This window comes from Microtus oregoni, unplaced genomic scaffold, assembly GCF_018167655.1.
Source record: "Microtus oregoni isolate MIOR12 unplaced genomic scaffold, Mior012 000026F_ref0000081, whole genome shotgun sequence".
In the NCBI taxonomy this organism is placed as follows: domain Eukaryota; kingdom Metazoa; phylum Chordata; class Mammalia; order Rodentia; family Cricetidae; genus Microtus; species Microtus oregoni.
In genome coordinates this window covers 284,632-307,646 of record NW_024543085.1, presented here as the reverse complement: position 1 = coordinate 307,646, position 23,015 = coordinate 284,632, and the positions used below count along the sequence as shown (strand labels likewise).

At 40.8% G+C, this 23,015-nt stretch overlaps 1 protein-coding gene across 1 annotated transcript; it reads left to right on the top strand.

Moving 5' to 3' along the window:
- The first annotated feature begins 5,440 nt into the window (after positions 1 to 5,440).
- LOC121463334 (lanosterol 14-alpha demethylase) lies at positions 5,441 to 22,649 on the top strand. The gene is made up of 10 exons (XM_041675483.1): positions 5,441 to 6,023; positions 7,577 to 7,675; positions 9,239 to 9,415; positions 10,637 to 10,763; positions 11,405 to 11,579; positions 14,383 to 14,502; positions 14,837 to 15,032; positions 19,090 to 19,185; positions 19,624 to 19,792; positions 21,902 to 22,649. Exons 1-10 carry the CDS (start codon positions 5,850 to 5,852, stop codon positions 22,078 to 22,080), a joined length of 1,512 nt encoding a protein of 503 aa, XP_041531417.1. The 5' UTR covers positions 5,441 to 5,849; the 3' UTR covers positions 22,081 to 22,649.
- The last annotated feature ends 366 nt before the right edge of the window (positions 22,650 to 23,015 follow it).

Below are 23,015 nucleotides of genomic sequence, written 5' to 3'. Positions count from 1 at the left end.
CAGCACCCCGGTCGCCTGGCTAGCTTATACCCCGAAATAATTACATGGACACTGTATTCTTTTAAACACTGCTTGGCCCATTTCTATCTAGCCTCTTCTAGGCTAATTCTCACATTTAGCCCATTTCTAATCATCTTCATAGCACCACTAGGTGTGCTTACCAGGAAGATTCTAGCCTACGTCCATTCTGGGTCGGAGCTTCATCGCGTGTGTCTGCCCAGGCGCAGGGAGCATGGCGTCTATGCTCCAGAGAGCAGAGCTGTCGAGTCTGAGCTCACTTCCTCTTCCTCCCAGCATTCTGCTCTGTTTACTCCTCCCACCTATGTTTTAACCTATGAGGGCCAGCCAAGCAGTTTCTTTATTGCTTAATCAATGAAATCAACAGATTGATATATGACACTCCCACATCACTTCCCCTTTTTCTGTTTAAACAAAAAAAAGGAAGGCTTTAACTTTAACATAGCAAAATTACATATAACAAAACAGTTATCAAGCAAGAATTACAGTTGCAATATTTATATCTATTTTATCTTTTATCATAACAATGGAAAACTATAACTATCTATTTTGAAACTCCATCAAAGACTCCAGAGGAATACAATAATATCTAAGCAAACAAAAAATAAGCATTTTTCAAAACTCTAGAAATGACAGAGACATCTCGCTGCCTGTACAGTCACCCAAAGTTCCTCTGTACTGTTGGGGCATCCATCTTCTGCCTACAGGCCCATAGTTTCCAGCAGACATTTCCACAAAGCAGGAAATTTCAAAGGCAGTCACTATCTCCTTGTCCTGAAGAATGTCTTGCAGACTCTTTCATGAATCAGGAACCCCGAAAGATCATCTCACCTTTAGGCAAGTTCAGTAGTCCTCTCTCTGTGGGTTCTCTGTGTCCAGTTTATGCAATAGTCCAGGCAAGAACAGTTTCTTGCCCAAATGGCTATCAAACTCTATAAGGATCCTCTTCGATGCCCATCTTCTTCTTGAAGTAGATCGGTGCTGCCAGGAGCAGAGTGTCTCATTGTCATGAAAAAACCCAAAGTTATTAAAACATTAAATGTCCTATTCTGAAATCTTTGAAAGTTATGAAGAATGTCTATCTAAAATTTATCTATGTACATCTAGAAAATCTAACTAACATGACTACAAACTTGACTATTATGATTATTTATTAACAAGCTATATATATTACATTTTAAGTGAACTACACAATCACAATATCTTAATCAATAGCAGAAATATGCATATACATATAACAAAATTGACCTTAAATCTCTATCAATAAAGCAAAATCTATACTAATACAAATTATTCATATCTATATCATATCCCCCTTTAAATGTTAAAGAACGTTTATAAACCATATTGGGGAACATGGGTGCAGTTTTTTCTCTCCAAACTGCTTCCTGCTGAATGGGGGCATCGTTAATTAGGTCTTTCATGGTATAACCTGTGTGCTAGTTTCATCTCAGTTGGCAGTTGAGCGAAGCAATTTTCTGAAGGTGTTCACATCAACCCTTCAGGAGGGCGTGGTCCATCATACCACATTGGGCAAGAAGCAATCCACAGACTCTCACCCTCTGTGAAAACAAAATAAGAAACTCCTTTCCAAAGCATCATGTGCTTAGATCCAAATGTCAAAGTCAAGGCATTTTCAAAATATCTATGTTGGATTAGTTCAGCAGCATTTATAAATAAATATCTTTTAGCAGCTGTTGCTCTTTCCTCAGCATTCAAATAATTAAAAGAGAGCATAATAACATACAGTATCAAAATTCTCTGTGTATTTTCCATCTTTGTGCGCTTTATTTTAACCTCTATTTTGTTTATTTTTACTTTTATTTTTTGCTTTTTGAGACAGGTTCTCTGTATCTTTGACCTGGAATAACTCTGTAGACCAGGCTGTCCTTGAACTCTCAGAGATCCGCCTGTCTCTGCCTCCCAGGCATTGGGATTAAAGGTGTATGCTACTACACCTTGAACTCACAGAGATCTGTTTGTCTCAGCCTTCTAGGCACTGGGATTAAAGGCTTGTGCTACCACTCCTTGAAGTCACAGAGGTCAATCTCCCTTTGCCTCCCAAGTGTTGGGATTAAAGGTGTGTACTACCACACCCAACTACTCTCTTTCTTCCTTATTTTTGTTTTTTATTTTAAGAATTTTAATTTTTAGCCTGCATATATTTTTAACACACAGTAAGCCATTTAGAAATTTTCATTGTCTTTGAATCTCTCTTTACTATATATCTCTCTTTTTCTGACCACATGAGTCTTTAATTTACCAAGCAATATCAGTAGGACTAAAGCTGTGGCTTTGATGGCTGGATCCAGCCCATTCCTTAGCTCTCCATTGGGGCGTGGTCTCTCAGCGGCTATAGGCTGGAGGACTGGGAGGACCTCCTGCAACACACAACACATCAGAGCCCCCAAATAAATAAAGCAAAAACTGGTATTGTGGTCAATAGATGAATTTGGACTGGATTTTTACATACTCCAAACACCACAGTACAGAAGATAGGAAAATTGAATAGGAATATTAGAATATATGTTGGTATATATTGACTCTGATGAACAAAAAGTATAGTTCCCATATAGGAAAAAAATGTACAAAACAAAAAAAAACAATGTGAAAATGTTCTTGAGTCTTTACAAAAGATCAAAATTAGTTATTCATCAAGGATAGAAGACCTCAAAATGTAGTACATGATCATGAAAGTTGGCCAGCTATATGGAATTCATTTATCTAACCACTAATAATCTATCCTTCTAATAAACTCTTATTTTAAAAGTTATCTGTTTGTTTGAGCTAGGATCTCACTTTCTCATTCATGTTGACCAAGACTCACTTTGTAGACCAGACTGGTCTCGAACTCCTGGCAATCTGCTTGTTGCAGTATCCTGAGTATTGAGATGATAGTTATAAAATTCTATGTCCAGCAGTTTTCCTTTCCAAAGTTTTAAAAAATTTCTTTATTGAATCTTTAGGAGTTTCACATCATGTGCCCTAATTCTGTTGATATCCCAGATCCCTCATATTCTCCCCATCCCTGCTGTGTCCCCCCCATGAAAAAAAACAAAGAAAGCAACAAACAAGTAAAAGCAACAACAACAAAACCCCCAAAATAAGCCCAAACAGAACAACAACAAAAAACCACACCTGAAACAGAAAAATCTCTGTTTCTCCTTCTCCCCTGACTCTCCATCACTTCTTCATTCATCCTGATGATATCAGAGGTTTTGGTGTATCATATAGTATACCCCTTTGTCCCATCGGCTTGACTGGCAACTGTCCATTGCAATGAGTCATTAGTCTGATTCAAGACCTCTGATTTTTGGTATACCAACCTTACTAGATCCTCACTGGAGCTCTTCTGGGGTATACTGTGTCTTGAAGGTCTTGGGGGTTTTGTTCCACAGGACCAGTCTCTTCATGAGCTCCAGCAGGACCTAGATGGGGTTAGATGCTAGGGTGGGTCAAACTAAGGCCCAGCTGTGGGCCTAGGTGTTAACTAGGTAGGCCAGATAGAGCCACTGGCATTACCCTTCTCGGGTGCAGTGATTGAGTCAGCTCCCCTACATTCATGTCCTCAGGGCAGATTCATCTCCGCCTTTGGTGAGATAAGCCATGACTTTTCACTTCTTTTTTTTTTTAATTTTTTAATTTATTTATTTATTAAAGATTTCTGTCTCTTCCCCGCCACTGCCTCCCATTTCCCTCCCCCTCCCCCAGACTTTTCACTTCTATAAACAAGGTTGGTTACCCCAACTGCACAGGATGTGCTTGCTCATACATAGGTGGGCGATACCTTAGGAAGGAAGTATGTCAGGATGTATGCTTGCCCACAATTGCACGAAGGTGGGAAGTGTAGGTGGGAAACTCTAATTGGTCTTAATAATAAAAACTCGGAGTCAGCTATCAGGGGTGAACACTGAAGGATAAGAGAAGCAGAGTAGTCAGTCACTAGAGTTCTTACCCATGCTCAGACCAAAGGGGAAATCCTGTCCACAGACTGCCTCCTCAGGCTACTCCTCAGACGGACTGCAAGCTCGGTCTTCTGCCTTATATATTCCTCTCTCTGCCCAACCACAGATCTCCTATCTCCACCTCCCTAGTACTGCAGGGTTCACCTTTGTGTGAACTCTGTTTCTCTTTTACACAGATTTGATCTTGTCCAGCCCAGGGTGGCCTTGAACTCACAGAAATCAGTCTACCTCTATCTCCTGAGTGCTGGGATTAAAGGTGTGTGCTATCATCGCCCGGCCTCTGTGGCTAACTAGTGGCCCTCTAATCTTCAGGCAAGCTTTATTTGTTAAAACATAAACAAAATATCACCACAGGGAAGTACCATAGCTCTGGGTTTGGCCTTTATAGGCACCTGGACAACATAGTTTGAGGCCATTCTCTGGGAAACCTGGTCACTGCCCATCTTCCTGGCCAGTATTAAACAAAGCTTATTTTAATTGGATGATTGTCTACCTCTTTCTCCTCACCATGTTCAGGGTTAGTAATGATCTGGACTTACTCTAGTTCATCAAGCACACAAGACAGGCCCGGGAATACGGTGACAAATACGGTGAACAACGTTCCTGCTGTAGTAACACAGATCCTAAATGATGAGGCTCTTACCTCAAGCAGTGGCAATAAAAACGGACTATTAGATTCGATGACCGATGTGAGGAAGTAGTTAAACGGTGTAAAGACCTTCCCGTATGGCCACAGCAGGAAGGCTTGCTGGCTGAGGCGTGGGAAGAAATAAGTTTAGTTTGGGCCTTTATTGACCTGCTAAGATAAAATGTGGCTCTCCGGGTAGAAGGCAGCAGTTTTGTCTCGTCCACTACGCTGTCATCTCCAAGCTTAGCCAAAAAACCTAGCTCTTAAATCTGGTTGAATAAATAAATGTAGCTGTATAGGACCCCGTGTGAAGGATCACGAAGGAGAGTTAAATTTGGAAGCATGTCATCTGAGAATGAGTGTGATCAGGGTAACTCCTGCTTCAAATCTAGCAAGTAAACTATTAGAAAGGGGGTACTGGGGAGCTCTGGCCTCAGTTCACTGATATCTGTTTTGGTGCAACAGCATACTACACAAGTATCACTTGTTAACTCCGTGGCCCTATACGAACAACCTGCTGAACAACACAAACAACACATTGTAATTGGGTGGGTACGGGTGAGCCCACGGCCTCATCCTCCAGTCTGAGTCTGCAGAACCTCGTTTTTTCACAACTCCGATTGCAGGGCTCATGAAGGGCAGGTCTCACCAAAAGTCCGTGAAGCGATACCAGGGCGGGATAGGTGCAGCAGCCTGCGCCCCACACAGGGGGCGGTGCCCGGGCCGCCAGTCCCGCTGACGCCACATAGGCCGACATCACCTCAGCGGCGCGCGGTGCAATCACAGAGCGCTTCGCCTCTGCCTTGCCGCCTCCAGCAGGCTGGTCTCGAGATCCCTCCGCCAGGCCCTCCCGTGCCCGCTCCCGGCGCTGTGTTCCTGGGGATCAAGGGCCCTCGTGGCCCGCGGTCCTCAGGGCGTGGCCGTGTCTGCAGCGATCACTTGCTTGCCAGAACCCCAGTGCCACGGGCAAAGCCCACTCCCTCAGGCCCCCTCGGTGGCGCAAGGATCCCCGAGGTCAGAGGGGGCGTGGCCGCCAGCAGGCCCCGCCCTGTCTGTGACGTGCCGGTGGCGCGCGGCGGGCCGCGGGTGTGGGAGGTGCCCGGGCCTGTCGAGACCCGGAGGCCGGGGCCGCCTTGCGACGCCCACTAGTCGGCTTCTCCTGCTCCATCTTTTCGGAGAAGCAGCGGCGACCTCGGCCTCCAGCTCGTCCAGGGGGAGCGACGCGGCGGTCGGCCGGGATGGTGTTCCTGGGCTTGTTGCAGTCGGGCGGCTTGGTGCTGGGCCAGGCGATGGAGCAGGTGACAGGAGGCAACCTGCCTTCCACGCTGCTTATCGCCTGCGCCTTCACGCTCAGCCTGGTCTACCTGTTCCGCCTCGCAGTGGGCCACATGGTCCAGCTGCCCGCCGGGGCGGTACGTGCACCTCAGGGGTCCTCGTTCTGTGCCTGGGTCAGCCTTGCGGGGGAGGGCGGCTGGGGGCCCGGGTGGTGGCTGCAGACGCCGGTGTTGCAGGCGATCCTGATCTTTGCTTTCGGTAGTGGGGTCGTTGGAATCCGAATTCGGGGCTGTGCTGGCCGCCGCAGTTTCTGCCGTGGCAGTAACTTGCTTTGACCATCTGACTAGGCTCTCGCTTTTGCAGCGTTTGTAGTTGTAGCGATGGAAGTGCAGACTGGTGTGTGTGGCCTTTTGGATGGAGTTGGCTGGTCTTGGACGTGGACTGTAAATGCAGAACGCTGTACTGGCTTTGCTGTTTCCTTTCGAGGTGTTCAGGATTTTTGTGAGGGCCTTGGTGGCGAGTAATATGGACAACAGCGGCCCCGGTGGCCGTCCCTCTCTCTATTGCCTTGTGTGTTTAGTATCCTGTGGGCTATTGGAGGTAATGGCTATTAATATCAGTGTCAGGGAAATTGTGGCCAGTTCATAAGTGCCTGAGGAGAGCGTGATACTGTTAAAATAATCTAACCTAGCACTACAGCAAACCACGAGCTCCAAGTCTCCCAAATGTTATTTGATGAATGCCCTTTGTAATCAACATTTGAAACCGACAATGGAATGTTAAGAACGGCACTGTATCCAGCATTAAATCCTAACCAAGTTGCTTTTAAAATTATTTTTGTTTCAACCCGAACAAGCACTAGACAGTTACTATTTCTTACTTTTATTAGATATGCTATGTTAAAAGCATTTTTTTTGGGGGCGGGGCCTTATTGTAACCCAGGGTGGCGGCGGTGGAACTCGCTCTGTAGGCAAGGCTCACCTTGGCACATCTTCCAGCCTTCACTCCTTGGGTGGTGAGCTTGAAAGTGTGCTTCTACATTGCTTTGAGGAGATTGTATTTACCACTGGAAAGACAAAGGTACCTTATTCTAAAGTGCTGTGAGGTTTTGCTGTTTTGAGACCACCAAAGATGAGAGGAACATCATCTATTTTCATCGCTGCACGTTTTTTCCTCGCAGAGTCTTGGCAATCTGAAGATGTTATTTGGTGGCATCTAAAGCCCTTTTAAGACAAGCACTACAAAATTCCTGCTGGAGAAGGTCCGTTATTGATGGTTCTAGTTATTTGCAGTCAGAGAAGCATGACAAACTTCTGTTTCCCTGGAAATGTGAGAAACATTTTCTTTTCTGTAGTTTACTATCTGGCTTTTTCTGTTTCAGAAAAAGTCAGGCAAGACTCTGGAATTGAAAGGAGTGCTCGTAGACTGCAGAAACTTTGGGAATGCAGTCAACTCTCCCCTTGTTTGCTCCACCTTTTTGCCTGAAGCCTCAATAATATTGGACGTTTTTTGTTAGCTACCGATGTTCAAAATTGCAGTGCCTTTCTGCCTAGTCATTTCTATTTTGAATTCTTTTTGACTATACTTTCTCTAAAATATACTTATTTTTTTTAAACAGTAATCTCAAGCTGGCTCTCTAACAACTCTTAATTAAATGAAAATTAAAATTTCTTTTCTTTTTTTTTTGCAGAAAAGTCCACCGTACATTTTCTCTCCAATTCCATTCCTTGGCCATGCAATAGCATTTGGGAAAAGTCCAATTGAGTTCCTGGAAAATGCATATGAGAAGGTAAGCCTTTTAAAAAATCAGAGGTGGAGAAACTAGTTTAGAGAAGTGCTTTTCTTTAAATGGAAATGCATTAAATAAATGTTGTACCCTCTCTGCATATTGGCATTATTGAAAACATCTCTGGTTTAAGAGATAAAAGGCCTTGTTGACCTGTTTAGCTTCCCAGAGTGTTTGTCCTGGGTTAGTCTCTACAATGTGAAGAAACCTGTCTTTCTAACAATTATGTTTTAAAAAATAGTCTTAAATTTTATTTTCACTATTTATAGTCAAAGCTGACTTTTATCACTTTCCTTAATCATGTATCTTTGGGGTTTTCTGTCTTTTATCCATTGCTCTGTCGATCCAGTGTGATTTCACTCTCCACTTGGACAATGTAGATATTTAAGTCCTTGAAGCTTTCCTCTGCAAGCAGTGCTTTTGCATAGACTTCTTGTTACTCACTTCACTTGTTAATTATTTCAATTAATTACTTAACAGAACTCTCTCCTTTGTTTTAATGTAATTTAAAATTGTCTTTAAGAATTTCATAAGTGTACATATTGTATTTTGATCGTATTAACTTCCACTCCACTTTTCCCATTCCTCCTTGATTTTTTTCCCCCATGTCTCCCTCTGAACTTTATTTTAAAAAATAAAGCACTCAGTGCAATTTGTGCTGTTTGTATATGCATGGGTGTGGGGCCATCCATTAGAGCATGGTGAACGTGCTTCGGGCCACACCCTTAAAACCTGCCTCTTCAGTCCCTAGCAGCCAGGAATTGTCAGTAGGTTGGGGCTTGCATGTCTCTCCTGCATCCAAAGTGTTCTCAACACTTTCCTTTTAAGATTTGGTTTTAGTTGTTTGGAAAGCCTTTGTGTCTCTGATAGTATGTGTGTCTAAATGCAGCTGTTTGCCAAGGCCAGAAGAGGGCATTAGATCTCTAGAGCTGTAGCTACAGCTGGCAGCTACCCAGTGTGGGTGCTGGGAACCGAACTCAGGCCCTCTGCAAGAGCAGAACACAGAGCCAGCTCCCCAGTCTCTGTTCTTATACTGCACTTGTCCTGACTTACTTGTGCAAGACCTTTTGTTGTAATGATTCTTTGACATCATTCAATTCATGGATTCTGGAGATCAAACTCAGGTTGTCAGATTTGATGGCAAGTGATTTTACCCATAAGCCATCTCATCAGCCCCAATAAATTCGTTTTTAACAAAAAGGAAAAGTTATATTCTTATAAATGCTTATTAAAGAATTCTATATAGTCAACATAAAGCAAAACAATAATTAAAAACAACTCGCATATTACCTATATATTCAATAATGGAGAGCAACTGACTGAGCTAACAGTAGCACCTAATGATCAAATACATTAGAATTCTGATGTTTTGCGTAGTAGAAAATACTTTCAGGATAAACTGTGGAGAAGAACAAACCATTATATTTATGCTGCTTTTGTGATGAAGACAGGAGGTGTAATATGGCCAGATGAAAACAGCTGCTTAAAAGTTCATGAGTATTTGGAGCCTTTCCTTTAATTCTGTGATGTAAGGAGTGTTTTTTTCACATTACTTTTCTTTTTTAGTATGGTCCTGTATTCAGCTTTACCATGGTGGGCAAGACGTTTACTTACCTTCTGGGGAGTGATGCGGCTGCACTGCTTTTCAATAGTAAAAATGAAGATCTGAATGCGGAGGATGTCTACAGCCGACTGACCACGCCCGTATTTGGGAAGGGGGTTGCATATGATGTGCCAAATGCAGTAGGTGGCCTGTCTGTCTTGGATAAAACACAAACCTAAACTATAGTAGAGTAGTTACATCTAGTTACGTAATATTACACATTTGTAATGCAGGGCTAATTTCTTCTTTGACTTAAGAAATTAGAAATGTTGTGATATTTAAAAAGAAACTATGGGGAGCTGTTTAAGGGATGGGTATTTTATTTTATATTTGTTGTCAAGGCTAAACAAATTTTTAAATGGTTTTCCGATACAAGGAAATAGACTCAACAATAATTTAGCATGTTGGGATTTGACTTGAGAAAGGAACAAGAAAATACCATTATTCATCAAAAGGACTTCTTACTACTGCTTGGGAGTCTAGTCCAAGAGCTTGGAGTTGAAAATTGTTGACATCAGAACTCTTCTTGAGCTATCTGTGGTGACTCATACCAGCGATCCCAGCATTTGGGAAATTGATGCAGGAGAATCTTGAGTTCAAGCCCAACATGGACTGTAGTGTGAGACCTGATCTTTAAAAAAAAAAAAATTCTTTTAATCTGTCTACTCTGGGTATTATGTTTACCTGCTCCCAAATTAGCATATTGGTGTGTTATGAGTAGAATATAATTAGGTAATGGGGATGGCAGTGAAGAGTCAATTTTAATATTTCTGGGTTTGGAGTAGTAGAAGAAAGTCTCCCCTTTTGTAAAAGCAATGGTTTTCAAAAATTTTTGCCCAGATTTATCTCTTTATTATTTTAAATATTTTATTAGAATTTTTAAAGTTTAAATGCTTCAAAAAGTTTAAATTAGTTCAAAAATTATTTTATTTAGGCTGTTCTAAATTTCTGGAAGATAGTGTCAATGATGAATGATATCTAGAAATGTGATGAGAACATAGTTGAAGGAGGACATAGTGAAGTGTAATGAACTTTTGGGAAAGTGTATTAAGTGGTTTGGGTTGAAGATTAGAATACAACCGAGATTGGGAGTGGGTCTCTGAATAAAGAGTGGTGGGACATTAGAAGGTGAGAGGTAGGGTTCCTGATGGATCATTTTCTAGGATCCAGGGAGAGGAACCCCTTCCCATTTTTTTTTTTTTTAAGTTTCCATATGTGGTTTAGTTTTTAGAAATCCTGTTATTGTTTTTGTTTTCAAATTTAAGAATGTTTTTTTTGTTATGTAGCTAGAATAATCTGATGTAGCTTAGAATAAAATAAAAAATGTATTTTAATGTTCTGTACCCTTAATTTTTTTAAAGGTTTTTTTGGAGCAGAAGAAAATGTTAAAAAGTGGCCTTAACATAGCCCACTTTAAGCAGTATGTTTCTATAATTGAAAAAGAAACAGAGGAATACTTTCAGAGTTGGGGAGAAAGTGGAGAAAGAAGTAAGCAAAATCGTTACATTGGTCCTATTCTTTTCTGGTTATGTGTGTGTGCAGAACGAAGTACAGTATGGTGTAGAACTGCTGTGTGTCTAATGGTTTGGGAAGTGTGTATGACTCTGCAGTTGTGACACCAAATGCAGTCTTTAGTGTGCACTTCTAAGTATTGTCTTCTGAGAGCAGTTGGTGTATCTATACCAGGAGCCATATCTGCTTATGGGCCAGTGGGGCCAAGGCAGCAGGTCACCACCTCCTGATGTTGGCCGTAAGCTCCTATAAAAGATGTAGGAACTTTAATATCACTATACATGAAGCTGCTGTGATGATGTGTTTTCTAGTCACAGAAGGCGCTGATGTGCACATTAGAATGCCTATCGTTTGTTTATTTGTGAAGGCCCTTGCTATATAGTCCAGCTAGCTTCAAACTGGGGCCAGAGGGGCAGTGTGGCTTCGGTTTATTGCCTCCAGAGTTTTGCACAGCTGTGTAGCTGTCTGAAGACTTTGGAGGATGAATAGGATTCATAAATATTGGATATATTCCAATTTTTATATATCCATTTTTTTCTTCACAATTTCTTTATATGTTAAATTATTTTAAAAGATTTTTGAAAATTGTAATGAGAATTATCTTTTCTTCCTTTTAGATGTGTTTGAAGCGCTTTCGGAGCTCATAATTTTAACAGCTAGCCATTGTTTACATGGAAAGGAAATTAGAAGTCAACTCAATGAGAAGGTGGCCCAGCTGTATGCAGATTTGGATGGAGGTTTTAGCCATGCTGCCTGGCTGCTGCCAGGTTGGCTGCCTCTGCCCAGTTTCAGGTATGGATAAGGAGCACTTTGCACTTGTTACTGTGCTGTTTGTGTACTTTCTGATTTGGGCTGTTTAGGAGCCTCCATTTTATAAGAATTCAAGGCAGTTTATATAGTGAGTTCATTTAAAGTAAGCTTTATTTTATTGAGAAGGTAGTTTGTTGTGTCTTGTAATAATTTGCTTACCTAATATGTCTTCTTACTCCAAGAAGTCTCTAAGCTGTACTTAGAGCCATGACCTTTCCAAAGCACTTGTTTGAAAGCCTTGCTGGCTTTTCAGTACTTCTCTTGGGCCCTTTCTTTTGGCTGTTTGTGCATTTATTTGATTTTGTTTGTCTCCTTGCTAACGGTACTGTAGTTTCCTTAAGGGCAGGAACTGCCTCTGATTCAAAGCAACGTGGTCTTTAGGACTTGGTGTGGAGCTCAGGTCTTAATAACTGCTTGCTTTCCTCCCTTTCTAGGTTGTTTCTGTTTATGTGAGATGGAATTAAACTATTAGCTTTGTTCCATTGATATCCACCCCTTTATTTATTTTTGTTTGTTTTTGGTTTTGTTTCGAGGCAGGGTTTCTCTGTAACATTCCTGGTTGCACTGGAACTCTTTATAGATCAGGCTGGCCTCAAACTCACAGAGATTCACCTATCTCTTTCTCCTTAGCACTAGGATTAAAGGCTTGTGCCACCACCACGTGGCTCACACCTTCTATTTTGCTGCCAAATAAAGGCTATTACAGTGAAAGAGCAAGCACAGGGAGGGTCCCTGGAAATCAGCATTTATAAGAAACTTTGCAGTAAAAAAAACAAAAAAACAAAAACCAAAGCAACCGAAAAGAAATGCTTGTCTGTATATTGTGCTGGCATGCACTGCACTGCTCCTCACCCATAGTTTCTCTGACATAACATCGTCTTGTTTCTATCTCCTCCATTTCTTGGTTCTTGTCAAATTTCTAGTGCTTCATGTTATAGCCTGATCTTTCCCTGTTTTACTTAAACCAACTGGTTTAGTGAAATTATTCCATGTACTTTTAATTTTTTGTTACTAAACCTTGGGCGTACTAAACACATGTTCTACCTCTAAGTCAAAGCCCTACTATTTACTTACTTATTTAAACCTTATGCCTTCATCCCTATTTTTTACTCACATTATGATGTTGAAATGGAATCTTCCTTTCTGTGTGTCTCAATTGTCTTCAACAGTAGTGCTTTAAGTGAAATAAGGCAGTTTTCATTAGAGAGTTTGATGGGCTTTTAGGAGTCAGTATTACTTTTTTTTTTTTTTTCCGAGACAGGGTTTCTCTGTAGCTTTGGAGCCTGTCCTGGAAATCCCTTTGTAGACCAGGCTGGCCTCGAACTCACAGAGATCCACCTGCCTCTGCCTCCTGAGTGCTGGGATTAAAGGCGTGCGCCACCACCGCCCGGCTCAGTATTACTTTTTAAAATAAAGATTTTATCTTTGCCTCTTGTCTCTCTTTTGTCGCTCTGTGTGGTGTGTCTCATGTGTGTGCACACATGAGTGCTGGTATTTGCAGAGGCTAGATGTAGGGATAAGTCCCGCTCCTTAGGGGGCGTGTTCGCCTCGGGCTAATGTCTGCCTATAAATTTGGCGAGCGTGCTCCGAGCTGTCTCTTCTGCTTTCCTGGTCCCCGCGGGAACGGTGGTTCTGTAAGTCTATTTCTACATTAAAACTATATATATTTTTACAATCTGTCTGCATTTGTTTACGCCGCTACAGCTAGAGGCATTATCTGTCAGCTCAAACAGCCGGTAACACCAGCTCCAGGATTTCTGCTGTTTGAGCTGTCAGATGTGGGTTCTTGGAATTCAACTCCCAATCTCTGTAAGAGCTCTACTGAACTACTGAGCCATCTTCTCCACCTCAATATTGCTTGGTTTTAGAGTCTTGTTGTTGCTCACTAGCTATGTGGATTGAGTGGAGTCTCTTATGAATTGGAGGCAATGAGCACACTGACCAAAAGAAAGGTTTTGAAGCTGGAGCATGTGTTTTGACACAAGGACTTTTCTTCATGCAAAAAAAAATTATGCAGTTATAGAAAGTGAGAAGTAGAGTAAAATCCTATGAGAGCCAGTGCGACTTGGTAGCTTTGAGGATTGATTTGGAAAATCAGACCCTTATGTTAATTTAGACATGTGTTATGTTGAACTGGAAAATGCTTGAAGGCAATGTCATGCCTATTTATCTAGGTCGTGTGTTAGCAGTATGAGCTATGTTGACTAGCTTTGCACTAAGAACTGTCAGCATGACTACAATGTGAGTTCACAACTCATTTTTGTTGACATAGTTTTCTGTCCTGCCTGGTTCCTGCAGTCGTTAAGTCCTAAAGAATCACACAGAGGTCTACATCAATTGTAAACTGATTGGCCCAGTATCTCAGGCTCTTCTTATTAATTAATTCTTATAACTTATAACTTATATTAGCCCGTAATTCTTGTCTGTGTTGGCCACGTGGCTTGGTACCTTTTTCGGCAAGGCAGTCACATCTTGTGTCCTCTGTGTCTGGGTAACAACTGCAGGCTGAGCTTTCCTATTCCCAGAATTCTCCTGTTCTCGTCGCCCTGCCTCTACTTCCTGCCAGTTGCCCACCTATACTTCCTGTCTGGCTACTGGCCAGCAGTGTTTTATTAAAATACAATTGGCAGGGTATAAACCATTGTCCTACAGCACCTTTTTTCTGGTTCTAAGTTTTTGTCACTTACTTAGATTAGTAAACTAATGTTTTATGTTTGTTATTAGTTTAGAATGTGAGTCTATAGAATAATTACTCTATTGAAAATACTCTGGTTTTAAATTGTAGACGCAGGGACAGAGCCCATCGAGAGATCAAGAATATTTTCTATAAGGCCATCAAGAAACGCAGGCAGTCCGAAGAAAAAGTTGATGACATTCTCCAAACTTTACTAGACTCTACATACAAGTAAGAACTGTCAGATCACACGTTAAGCTGAAACTACAACTTGGACATGAAGATGTAGATTACTGGTATTTCCGGTTAAAAAGGAAAGGCAGTGGGGCAATACATTGGTACTTGTAAATTGTAGAGACACGAAGCACTGGGCCCTTGTGCCTTATTGCAACCCCAGAAGCAGGCATAGGTAACATCGGCAAATAAACTGGAAGGAAGTCTTCCACATCTTGCTTTCTCCTGGTTGGTCTTTTTTTGGGGGGGGGACCCTGATTGGTAGTAGGTAAGAAGAGAGTTGATTATGTCCATAAATTGTATTAATGTTAAGTGTGTGGTTCATCCCCAGGGACGGGCACCCTCTGACAGATGACGAGATAGCGGGGATGCTCATCGGACTCCTGCTGGCAGGACAGCACACCTCCTCCACCACCAGTGCCTGGATGGGCTTCTTTTTGGCCAGAGATAAACCGCTTCAAGAAAAGTGCTACTTAGAACAGAAAGCAGTGTGTGGTGAGGACCTGCCTCCCTTAACGTATGAGCAGGTTTGTGCACAGTTTGAGGCCTTCTGTCACTATAGCTCCAACTGCTGATAGGCTTTCAGAGACTTTTCTACAAGCTTAGGGAACAGTAAGAGCCAAGCTTCTCTAAACTTCACAGGTGGATTTCGTACTGAGGCTTTAGCGTGCTCTACCCTGTTGCTTTGCTGCTTAGCTTTTGACGTCTGGCCTCTGGACATGGACTATATCATATGTATGTTGTGGTTTTTTATAAAGTGTAGGAGCTTTGGAGTACATGGAATTCTGTGGCCTGTGTTTGGGTAGAAATGATATAAGCACTCCACTGAGCTTGCTGGGCAGGAAAACAGGAGAGGACTCATTCACTGAATAACTTGGCAGCTACTTTTGAAGCACGCCCTGGTCTTATCCTTTTTCTATTATATTTTGTTTAGATACTTCATTAAAATGGTATGTTACATCCAGATATTCTTACATTCCTGGGGTAAATCTATATATATGTATGTATATATGTTTCTCATTTTTTTATATAAGCATAGTATATACATATATATATATTATAGACATATATAATAGAGGATATACAGCTGTAATTTTATTGTATCATCTTTGACTGGTAATATGCCAATTACCTCTTACGAATTAACTTCTTTCCCTAGTAGTTAACCTTAATTACTCAGAGGGTCTGATGATTCCCCATTATTAATCTTTTAAAAATGCCCCACTACTTCCTGCCATCACCATATGAACCTTTGGATTACATTTTTTCTTTTCTTTTCCTTTCTTTCTTTCTTCCTTCCTTCCTTTCTTTTTTTTTTTTTTGAGAGAGAGTTTCACTGTGTAGCTCGTGATTGGTTTAGAACTTACTATGTAGACCAGGCTGACCTCAACTTAAGAGATACCTGCATTGACCTCCTGAGTGCTAGTGGCTGGTGAATATTTAATGACATCCAAGCTGTAACAGAGGGATAAGGTTCATCCATGTTGGAGCATGTGTCAGTATTTCAATCTTTGTCTCCAATAATATTCTATAATAGGCACATACTGCATATTACTTATTCATTTGTCCATTTTTTACATATTTGGGTTATCTCCACTTTATGAGGTCCATACCTAGGAGTGAGATTGCTGGGTCATACAGCAATACATATTGATGTATTGAACTTCTAAAATGTTTTCCAAACATTTGCTCAGTTTTTAACTTTGTCAGTAGCATTGTGTTCTGATGTTTGCTATCCTCCTGGCTGTAATGTATGTGACGTGGTCTTTTGAGCTAAGTAACTTTCCCCTGATGACTGAGTATTTTAAGATATTTTCTTAGGAGACTGTTCAGATCCTGTCTCTTTATAATAAGGCTGCCTTTCACTGTCCTGAGCAGGTGTGTGTTTACAAAAGGTGTGAAGACTTACTTACCCCTCTGTTTTCTTCTTAGTTTCCTTCTACTTTTTGGTCTTTGTCCTGTTTTGAATTAAACTTGAATATAATGTGAGATAAGAACCCTTGTGCCTGTTCTGTGTGTAGAGATCCATTTATCCCAGCACTGTGTGTTGAAAAGACTACTTTCCCCCAGAACGGGCTTGTCAAAAATTTATTGGCCACAAATTTAAGGCTTTATTTCTGAACTCTGAATTCCATTCTATCAAGATGAGTGTCTAGCTTATGAGTTAACTATGTTTACTTCTGTAAGTTTTAAATTTCAGAGTGTGGCTCTAATCTTTTCCAACTATTATAGTTATTTCTAGTTTATTCAATTTTTACTAGAAGTTTAGACGAGATGGGGGGAGCTGGAGGGGAGAGGGAGGGGGAATTGTGGTGGGTAGGTAAAATAAAATACAAAAAGAATGTTAGAGTCAGCTTGTCAATTTCTGTGAGCTTGTAATTGAATGCACCACATTTGGGAGTACTGCCATCCTACTGTTTTAGACACAACTCCATGAACATGGCGTCATGGTGTAGCTTTTCCTTATTTTTGGTCTTTTAATTTCTTCCAACATTTTTATTTTTTATTTATTTTTTACTTGTCATTGAAAAGGTTTATACCCCTTTGTTAAGCCTATTTTTATTCTTTCAATGCGTTGTTTCTTATTTATTGTGTGCGCTGTGTGCCTGTGTGTGCCATGGTGCCCAGGAGGTGGCAGAGGGCAGCACGGAGGAGCTGCTTCTCTCCACTGCATGCATCATCAAGCTTGGCAGCAAATGTCTTTTCCTGCTGAGCCGTCTTGCCGGCCCTTAAGTATTCTTTTTATGTTCATTCTCATGCCAGTTCAAATCTGCTATTGATCTACTCTAGTGAAAGTCTTACTTATATCTTCCAGTTGCAGAATTTTTATAATTTTTTAAAAAACTATTTTTTCTATTTCATGAGGTATTGTTATATTGTTTCATACTTTAATTCTTTAGGCCTAATTTTGTTTTTGTTCTTTGAAGGTATTTATAATAGTCCGTTTAAATTCATTTAGTAAATTCAGTGTGTTTCCTTATTGGAGGTTGTGGTCATGGCTGCCCATTTCCTTTTGAGGGTTGCAGGATGGGCAGTTAGAACTGCAGGTCTGCTCCCTGAGGTCAACTGGTAGCTGCTGAGAATGTTGGAGAGGGAGAGGAAGGGTCAACAGAACGGTGGCCAACAAGGAAAACGGACACACCCCGTGTGCCTCCAAGTGGCTTCTGACTGCTATCCCATTGGTGATTTCTGTTCTCTTCCTATATTACTAAATTTTAATACTCTATAAGAGGCTAGTTGCTTTAATTTAAAAAAAATCCAATTTAATGATAGTTCCCATTAATCTTCCTTTCGTGGTATATATGAGCTGTAGTTGTAGTTCTTAGTTTCCTTTTTTTTTTTTTAAGTTTCTAATATTTTTGTTGAATTTGCTATATTGAAAAGCAGTAGCAGCTCTAGAAATGAGATCCCTAACCCCGAGGTTTGTTCCTTCTGCAGGGTTTGTAAACGTGTGTGATCCTGTCTATGTTCAGTGACTCTCATAAACAGATGTCTGCATTCATCTGTATTCAGTGAACTCTCCTGTTTATTTCTGTGGCCACACAGTGATTAGAGACTTTGTAAATCTTTTTTGTTGTTGTTTTGTTTGAGATAATCATCTCACTATGTCTTTCTGACTGGTCTGGAACTCATTGTGTAGACCAGCCTGGCTTTGAACTCCCAGATATCTGCCTGCCTCTGGGATTAAAGATGCTGCCATTCCTGAGCGTATCAATTAGAGATTTTTTAAACTGTCTTGAACTCAGCTTTTGCTGAGGCGCTATGCATGTTCATGGCATGTTATCAGGAGTGCGTCAGGAGGTTACAGTGGTGTGTGCTGGTCAGCCCAGGTGGGAGACTGGATCTCTGTCATGTCTGTGCTGCTTTCCTGTGCAATGCATGCGGCTTCATGTTAAGGACTTTTAGGGTCTCTTGTCATTTTCATTTTCCAGGTGTCGTCTTGTTAAGTATCTGGTTTTATTAATTGTACCACTACCTCACGTACTTAACAGTATTAAACAATGTCTGCTGGATATTTCTTTTTTGTTTTTTCAATATAAGTTCTCAATTTAGCCAAGGCTGCCTCAGCTTCTGGATGTGGGAGGGAGGTGCTGCTCTGTCTGGCTCTTCTCGGCATATTTGCTCTGCCCTCTCTGAATAGCGAGGCTGTAGTTGCCATGCTTTGCTTTCCAAGGCTCCCACTGATCTGCAGTGTAAGGTAACACCAAGCTTGCTTTGCTCACCAACATACAGCATTGTTTTTTCTTGAATGAACTTATGGTAGATTGTTATATGCCTTTGTCTAATTTGTCAGAGTTTTGAAAAAGTTGACACTGATTATTGAAAATCTCAGTTTTTCAAAGAGTGAATTTTTTTTGGTCCTTAACCATACAGTTGCCCCTCTCCGTGTTATTTTGGCCCCCACTTTTTCCATTGACTGAGTAACCTTCCCAGCCATTATGAATTAGTTACCACTGCCCTTTTACTCTCACACTGGCTAGAAAATTAGAATAATTTTCTCCTACTGTGGAGGTATGGTGAATATTTGTGTGTGTGTGGGAGGAAATACCAGAGATGATCCTTGATTTTTTTTTTTTTTTTAAGCTGAAGGATCTGAATTTGCTTGACCGATGCATAAAAGAAACATTAAGACTGAGACCTCCTATAATGACCATGATGAGGATGGCCAGGACCCCTCAGGTAAGTCTCGGCTAGATTTCCCTGCCTAGGGCCCAGTTTCAGAGAGAATATTTTAAATTATAAACGTAAAAACTGTCATTATTATAAATGTATGAAAATCATTACATAATTACAAATAGTAAACATGCAACTCTAATTCTGTTATTACTTTTTATTTAACAATTGCAGTTTTTAAAGATTAGAGGGTCATTTCTTTGTTGGCTTTAGATATAATATGGTATTTTGTAAAAATTATAAGTGTGAATTATATAGGTCAGATTATGAAAGGTTTTGAAATTCTACTCTGCTTTGAGCTGGGTTTGTATATATGCTTCTAGTTCAGTAGATAATTTCAGTTGGTTTATCATCTAGACAGTTTTTAAACGTATGTGTAGTTCACCTTGTTTGGTACCGTGTTGAAACATTCTCTAATGAGATGTCTTATTTCTCACTCTGTAGACTGTGGCAGGGTACACCATTCCTCCAGGGCATCAGGTGTGTGTTTCTCCTACTATCAACCAAAGGCTGAAGGACTCCTGGGTAGAACGCTTGGACTTTAATCCTGACCGCTACTTACAGGATAACCCAGCATCAGGAGAGAAGTTTGCTTATGTGCCGTTTGGAGCTGGTAAGAGGGCTGCTTACGTTTTAGGTTAAAGTATTTGCCTCTGTTATTTGTTTTTCTTCAGTAAAACAACTTGAAGGTGGGGGGAGAGATAGGGAAGGAGAGAGAAAGATTTTGGGAATTGGCTCTGTAAAATCTGTAAAATATTTTCTAAGTCTAAGGATATATCTTTGTATAATGCTTCATTGCTCTGACCCACATCCTTTTATTTGTTCCAAATATATGAAGACCTTGAAATTCAGATCATTATTTAATAAGTACACTTAACATGAGATACACAGGATTGTAGATTAATAATTGAAAGGGCCCCTAGTTCTGCAGTTTAGATTCTGTAATGAGAGAGGCAGCATCACTAAACTGGTGCCTGTTTCCATTGCTGTAACGCACCGGACTGGTCCTGCGCCTTATGCGGCTCCTGCGCCTTATGCGGCTCCTGCGCCTTATGCGGCTCCTGCGCCTTATGCGGCTCCTGCGCCTTATGCGGCAGTACATTCCATTTCAGATGGTCCTGATCACGGTCTTGGCTTTTCTTCATCCCTGTGTTAATATTGTAGAGTTTCTATAGCTAACATAATCTGGGTATCTAAAACCAAGATTGTCTGTCACCTTCCCATTCTGGAGGCCAATTGTCTGAAATCAAGGGTGTTGGCAGGGCCATGCTCTCTCTGAAGGCTTTGAAGAAGGGTTCTTGCTTCTTCCTAGTTCTAGAAGTTGCGATTCTTGGCTTGGGGCTGCATCTCACTCCAGCTCTGTCTTTCCTATTTATTTATCTGTTTATACTTTTTATATAACATTGTAAGTAGTCAGAATTTATCAGTTCTTTTGTTGATTCAGTTAGGGTACTTCTGGCTATTAACTTCTTACTTTAAGCCAGACTTCTTGAATATGGACCAATGTTAAGTGGCTCCCTTAAATGTGGCTCCCACCAATAAATGCTTAAGGGGCTATGCAAGCATGGTGGTAAGCCGTGTTCAATTTTATTTTTTCTTTAGCAAAAAATATTTACAACAAAGATGTCCCAATGTCTCCTCTCCTCTCCCCTCCCCTCCCCTCCCCTCCCCTCCCTTTTTCTCTTCTCTCTTCTGTTTGTTTTTATTTGTTTTTTTTTTTGTTTTTTTTTTTTTTTTTTTTTTTTGGAGACAGGATCTTACTATGTACCTTTCAATGGCCTGGAGCTCTATCTGTAGAGTTCTTCTACAGGTTGGCTTCTAATTTATGGAGATCGGCTTGCCTCTGCTTCCTGAGTGCTGGGATTAAAGGCGTGCACCATAACGCTGGGCCCAGCCAAAATGTTCCAGACTTAAAACATTATGACATTGTCTTTTTCCAGCCTCCTGCCATAAATGTGATTTCCTGTTCTTTACTAACCCTTAATGACTTTAGTATTGATAATCTAGGATTGTCTTGAACTATTTTGATGTGAGAAAGGGATGAACTCGTGATTCTTAGATTCTCTTCACACCCATAGTTTAGTCTTGTTATTCCAGCATTTTCTCAACTTGATGTAAGACTGACAACCAGATAGACATCAGATTCTTTCTGAACTCGGTTCTGTCCCCGTGATCTATTTGTTGGTCCTTGTCTAGAACCATACTGCACTGGTTCCGGGACCTTGAGTCATGTGATCAAATTTGAAATCAGCCTAAATTCTTTAGTGTAGTCCATGCTTAAGGTTGCTCTGGCCTTGTTTCCCTGTGCATTTCATAATTTCTCAGCTTTTGTAGATTTTGATTCTAGTATAGATGTTATTTTGGCTTTATTAAATCCCCTTCTGTTATCATTGTACTGGACAAAATGAATTTTGATTCACAGGATCACACTGGACGTAACACTAGAGCTCTCTTGGGACCCATATTCTACACATACCCAAGCCTTCTTTGTTTGCCCTCCATAATGCTAAATTTCACAAAATGTTATCATAATCATCTTCATTTTCCTCCAACACTGGAAATTCCTGGGCTTTTTATAGTATCACTTTTTGTACAAGGTGTCATCCTTTTATTGTGCTGTTGCACATCCCCTGCTCACTTAAAACAAATGTCACTTCAGGCTGAGAGAGGTAAGAATTCAAAACTTTTTCTGATGAAAACTTTTTTCTTTTTTTAAAAACAGGACGGCATCGTTGTATTGGAGAAAATTTTGCATATGTTCAAATTAAGACAATTTGGTCTACTATGCTTCGTTTGTATGAATTTGACCTCATCAATGGATACTTTCCCAGTGTGAATTATACAACAATGATTCACACCCCTGAAAACCCAGTAATCCATTACAAAAGAAGATCAAAATGAAAAAGGAACAAGGAACCAGTGTGGGTTAATGACTGCAAGCGGCAGCTTGAGAGAGAATGAAGCTTATGAAACAACTTTCAGTGTGTACTGTTTTTTTGAGTGTGTAATTCTGAAAGCCAGTTTGATTTTAATGTCTTATTAATGCAGGTGATTTTTAGCAAATCTAATGGCATTTGAAACAGTTGATAATAGTTTTGATAGGACTTCATGGAAGTCAAACTTTTGAGTTAGAAATTGTTTCGGGGACTCTAGATAGTTGGCTAGAGAATACAGTGTTCAGGTGTTAACTTCAGAAGCACACATTGCTCCAAGGAGACCACTTTCACGAGTGTATTCTGTAAGTTTAAAAGCCTAGTCAGATTCTGCAAATTGTGTGTAAAAATGCGAAAGGGTAAAGAATAAAGCTCCCTGCCAAAGCTTCAGATGAAAGTGAACACTAGTTAGATGGAGTGATGTGTCCTTTGAAATTTTAACTTGAAGCACAGCTGCAGGAAGATGGCAGAGACATCGGACCATGCCTTGGTTGCCATGTTTCCTAAAAATAATAAATACTAAAAAGTGCTATGTTACCAGCTCCGCGTGGTCAAATTTTGGTGAATCTTTATGGGATTTGATTGTGATTGCTTGAGGTTCTTTGTATCCTCTCCAGAATACAGTTAGAGAAGTTTCAGTAAGATCTTGAGACCAGTGACTTCTGGGCTTTAGGTTGGAATGAGAAATGGTGATGACTGGTTGCATTTTGTAGGAGCTGCGTTCAGGAGCCCTAGCCTAACCAATTGTAACCATGGGCCCAACTCTGTGACATACCTGTCATCATACTGGAGGAGTCAAGATGATTCTGTGCCCATGTTTCATGCTTGTGCCTAGCACTTAAGGCTGAGGCAGGAGGATTTTTGAGTTTGAGACCAACGTAGGCTGCATAGCAAGACTGTCTC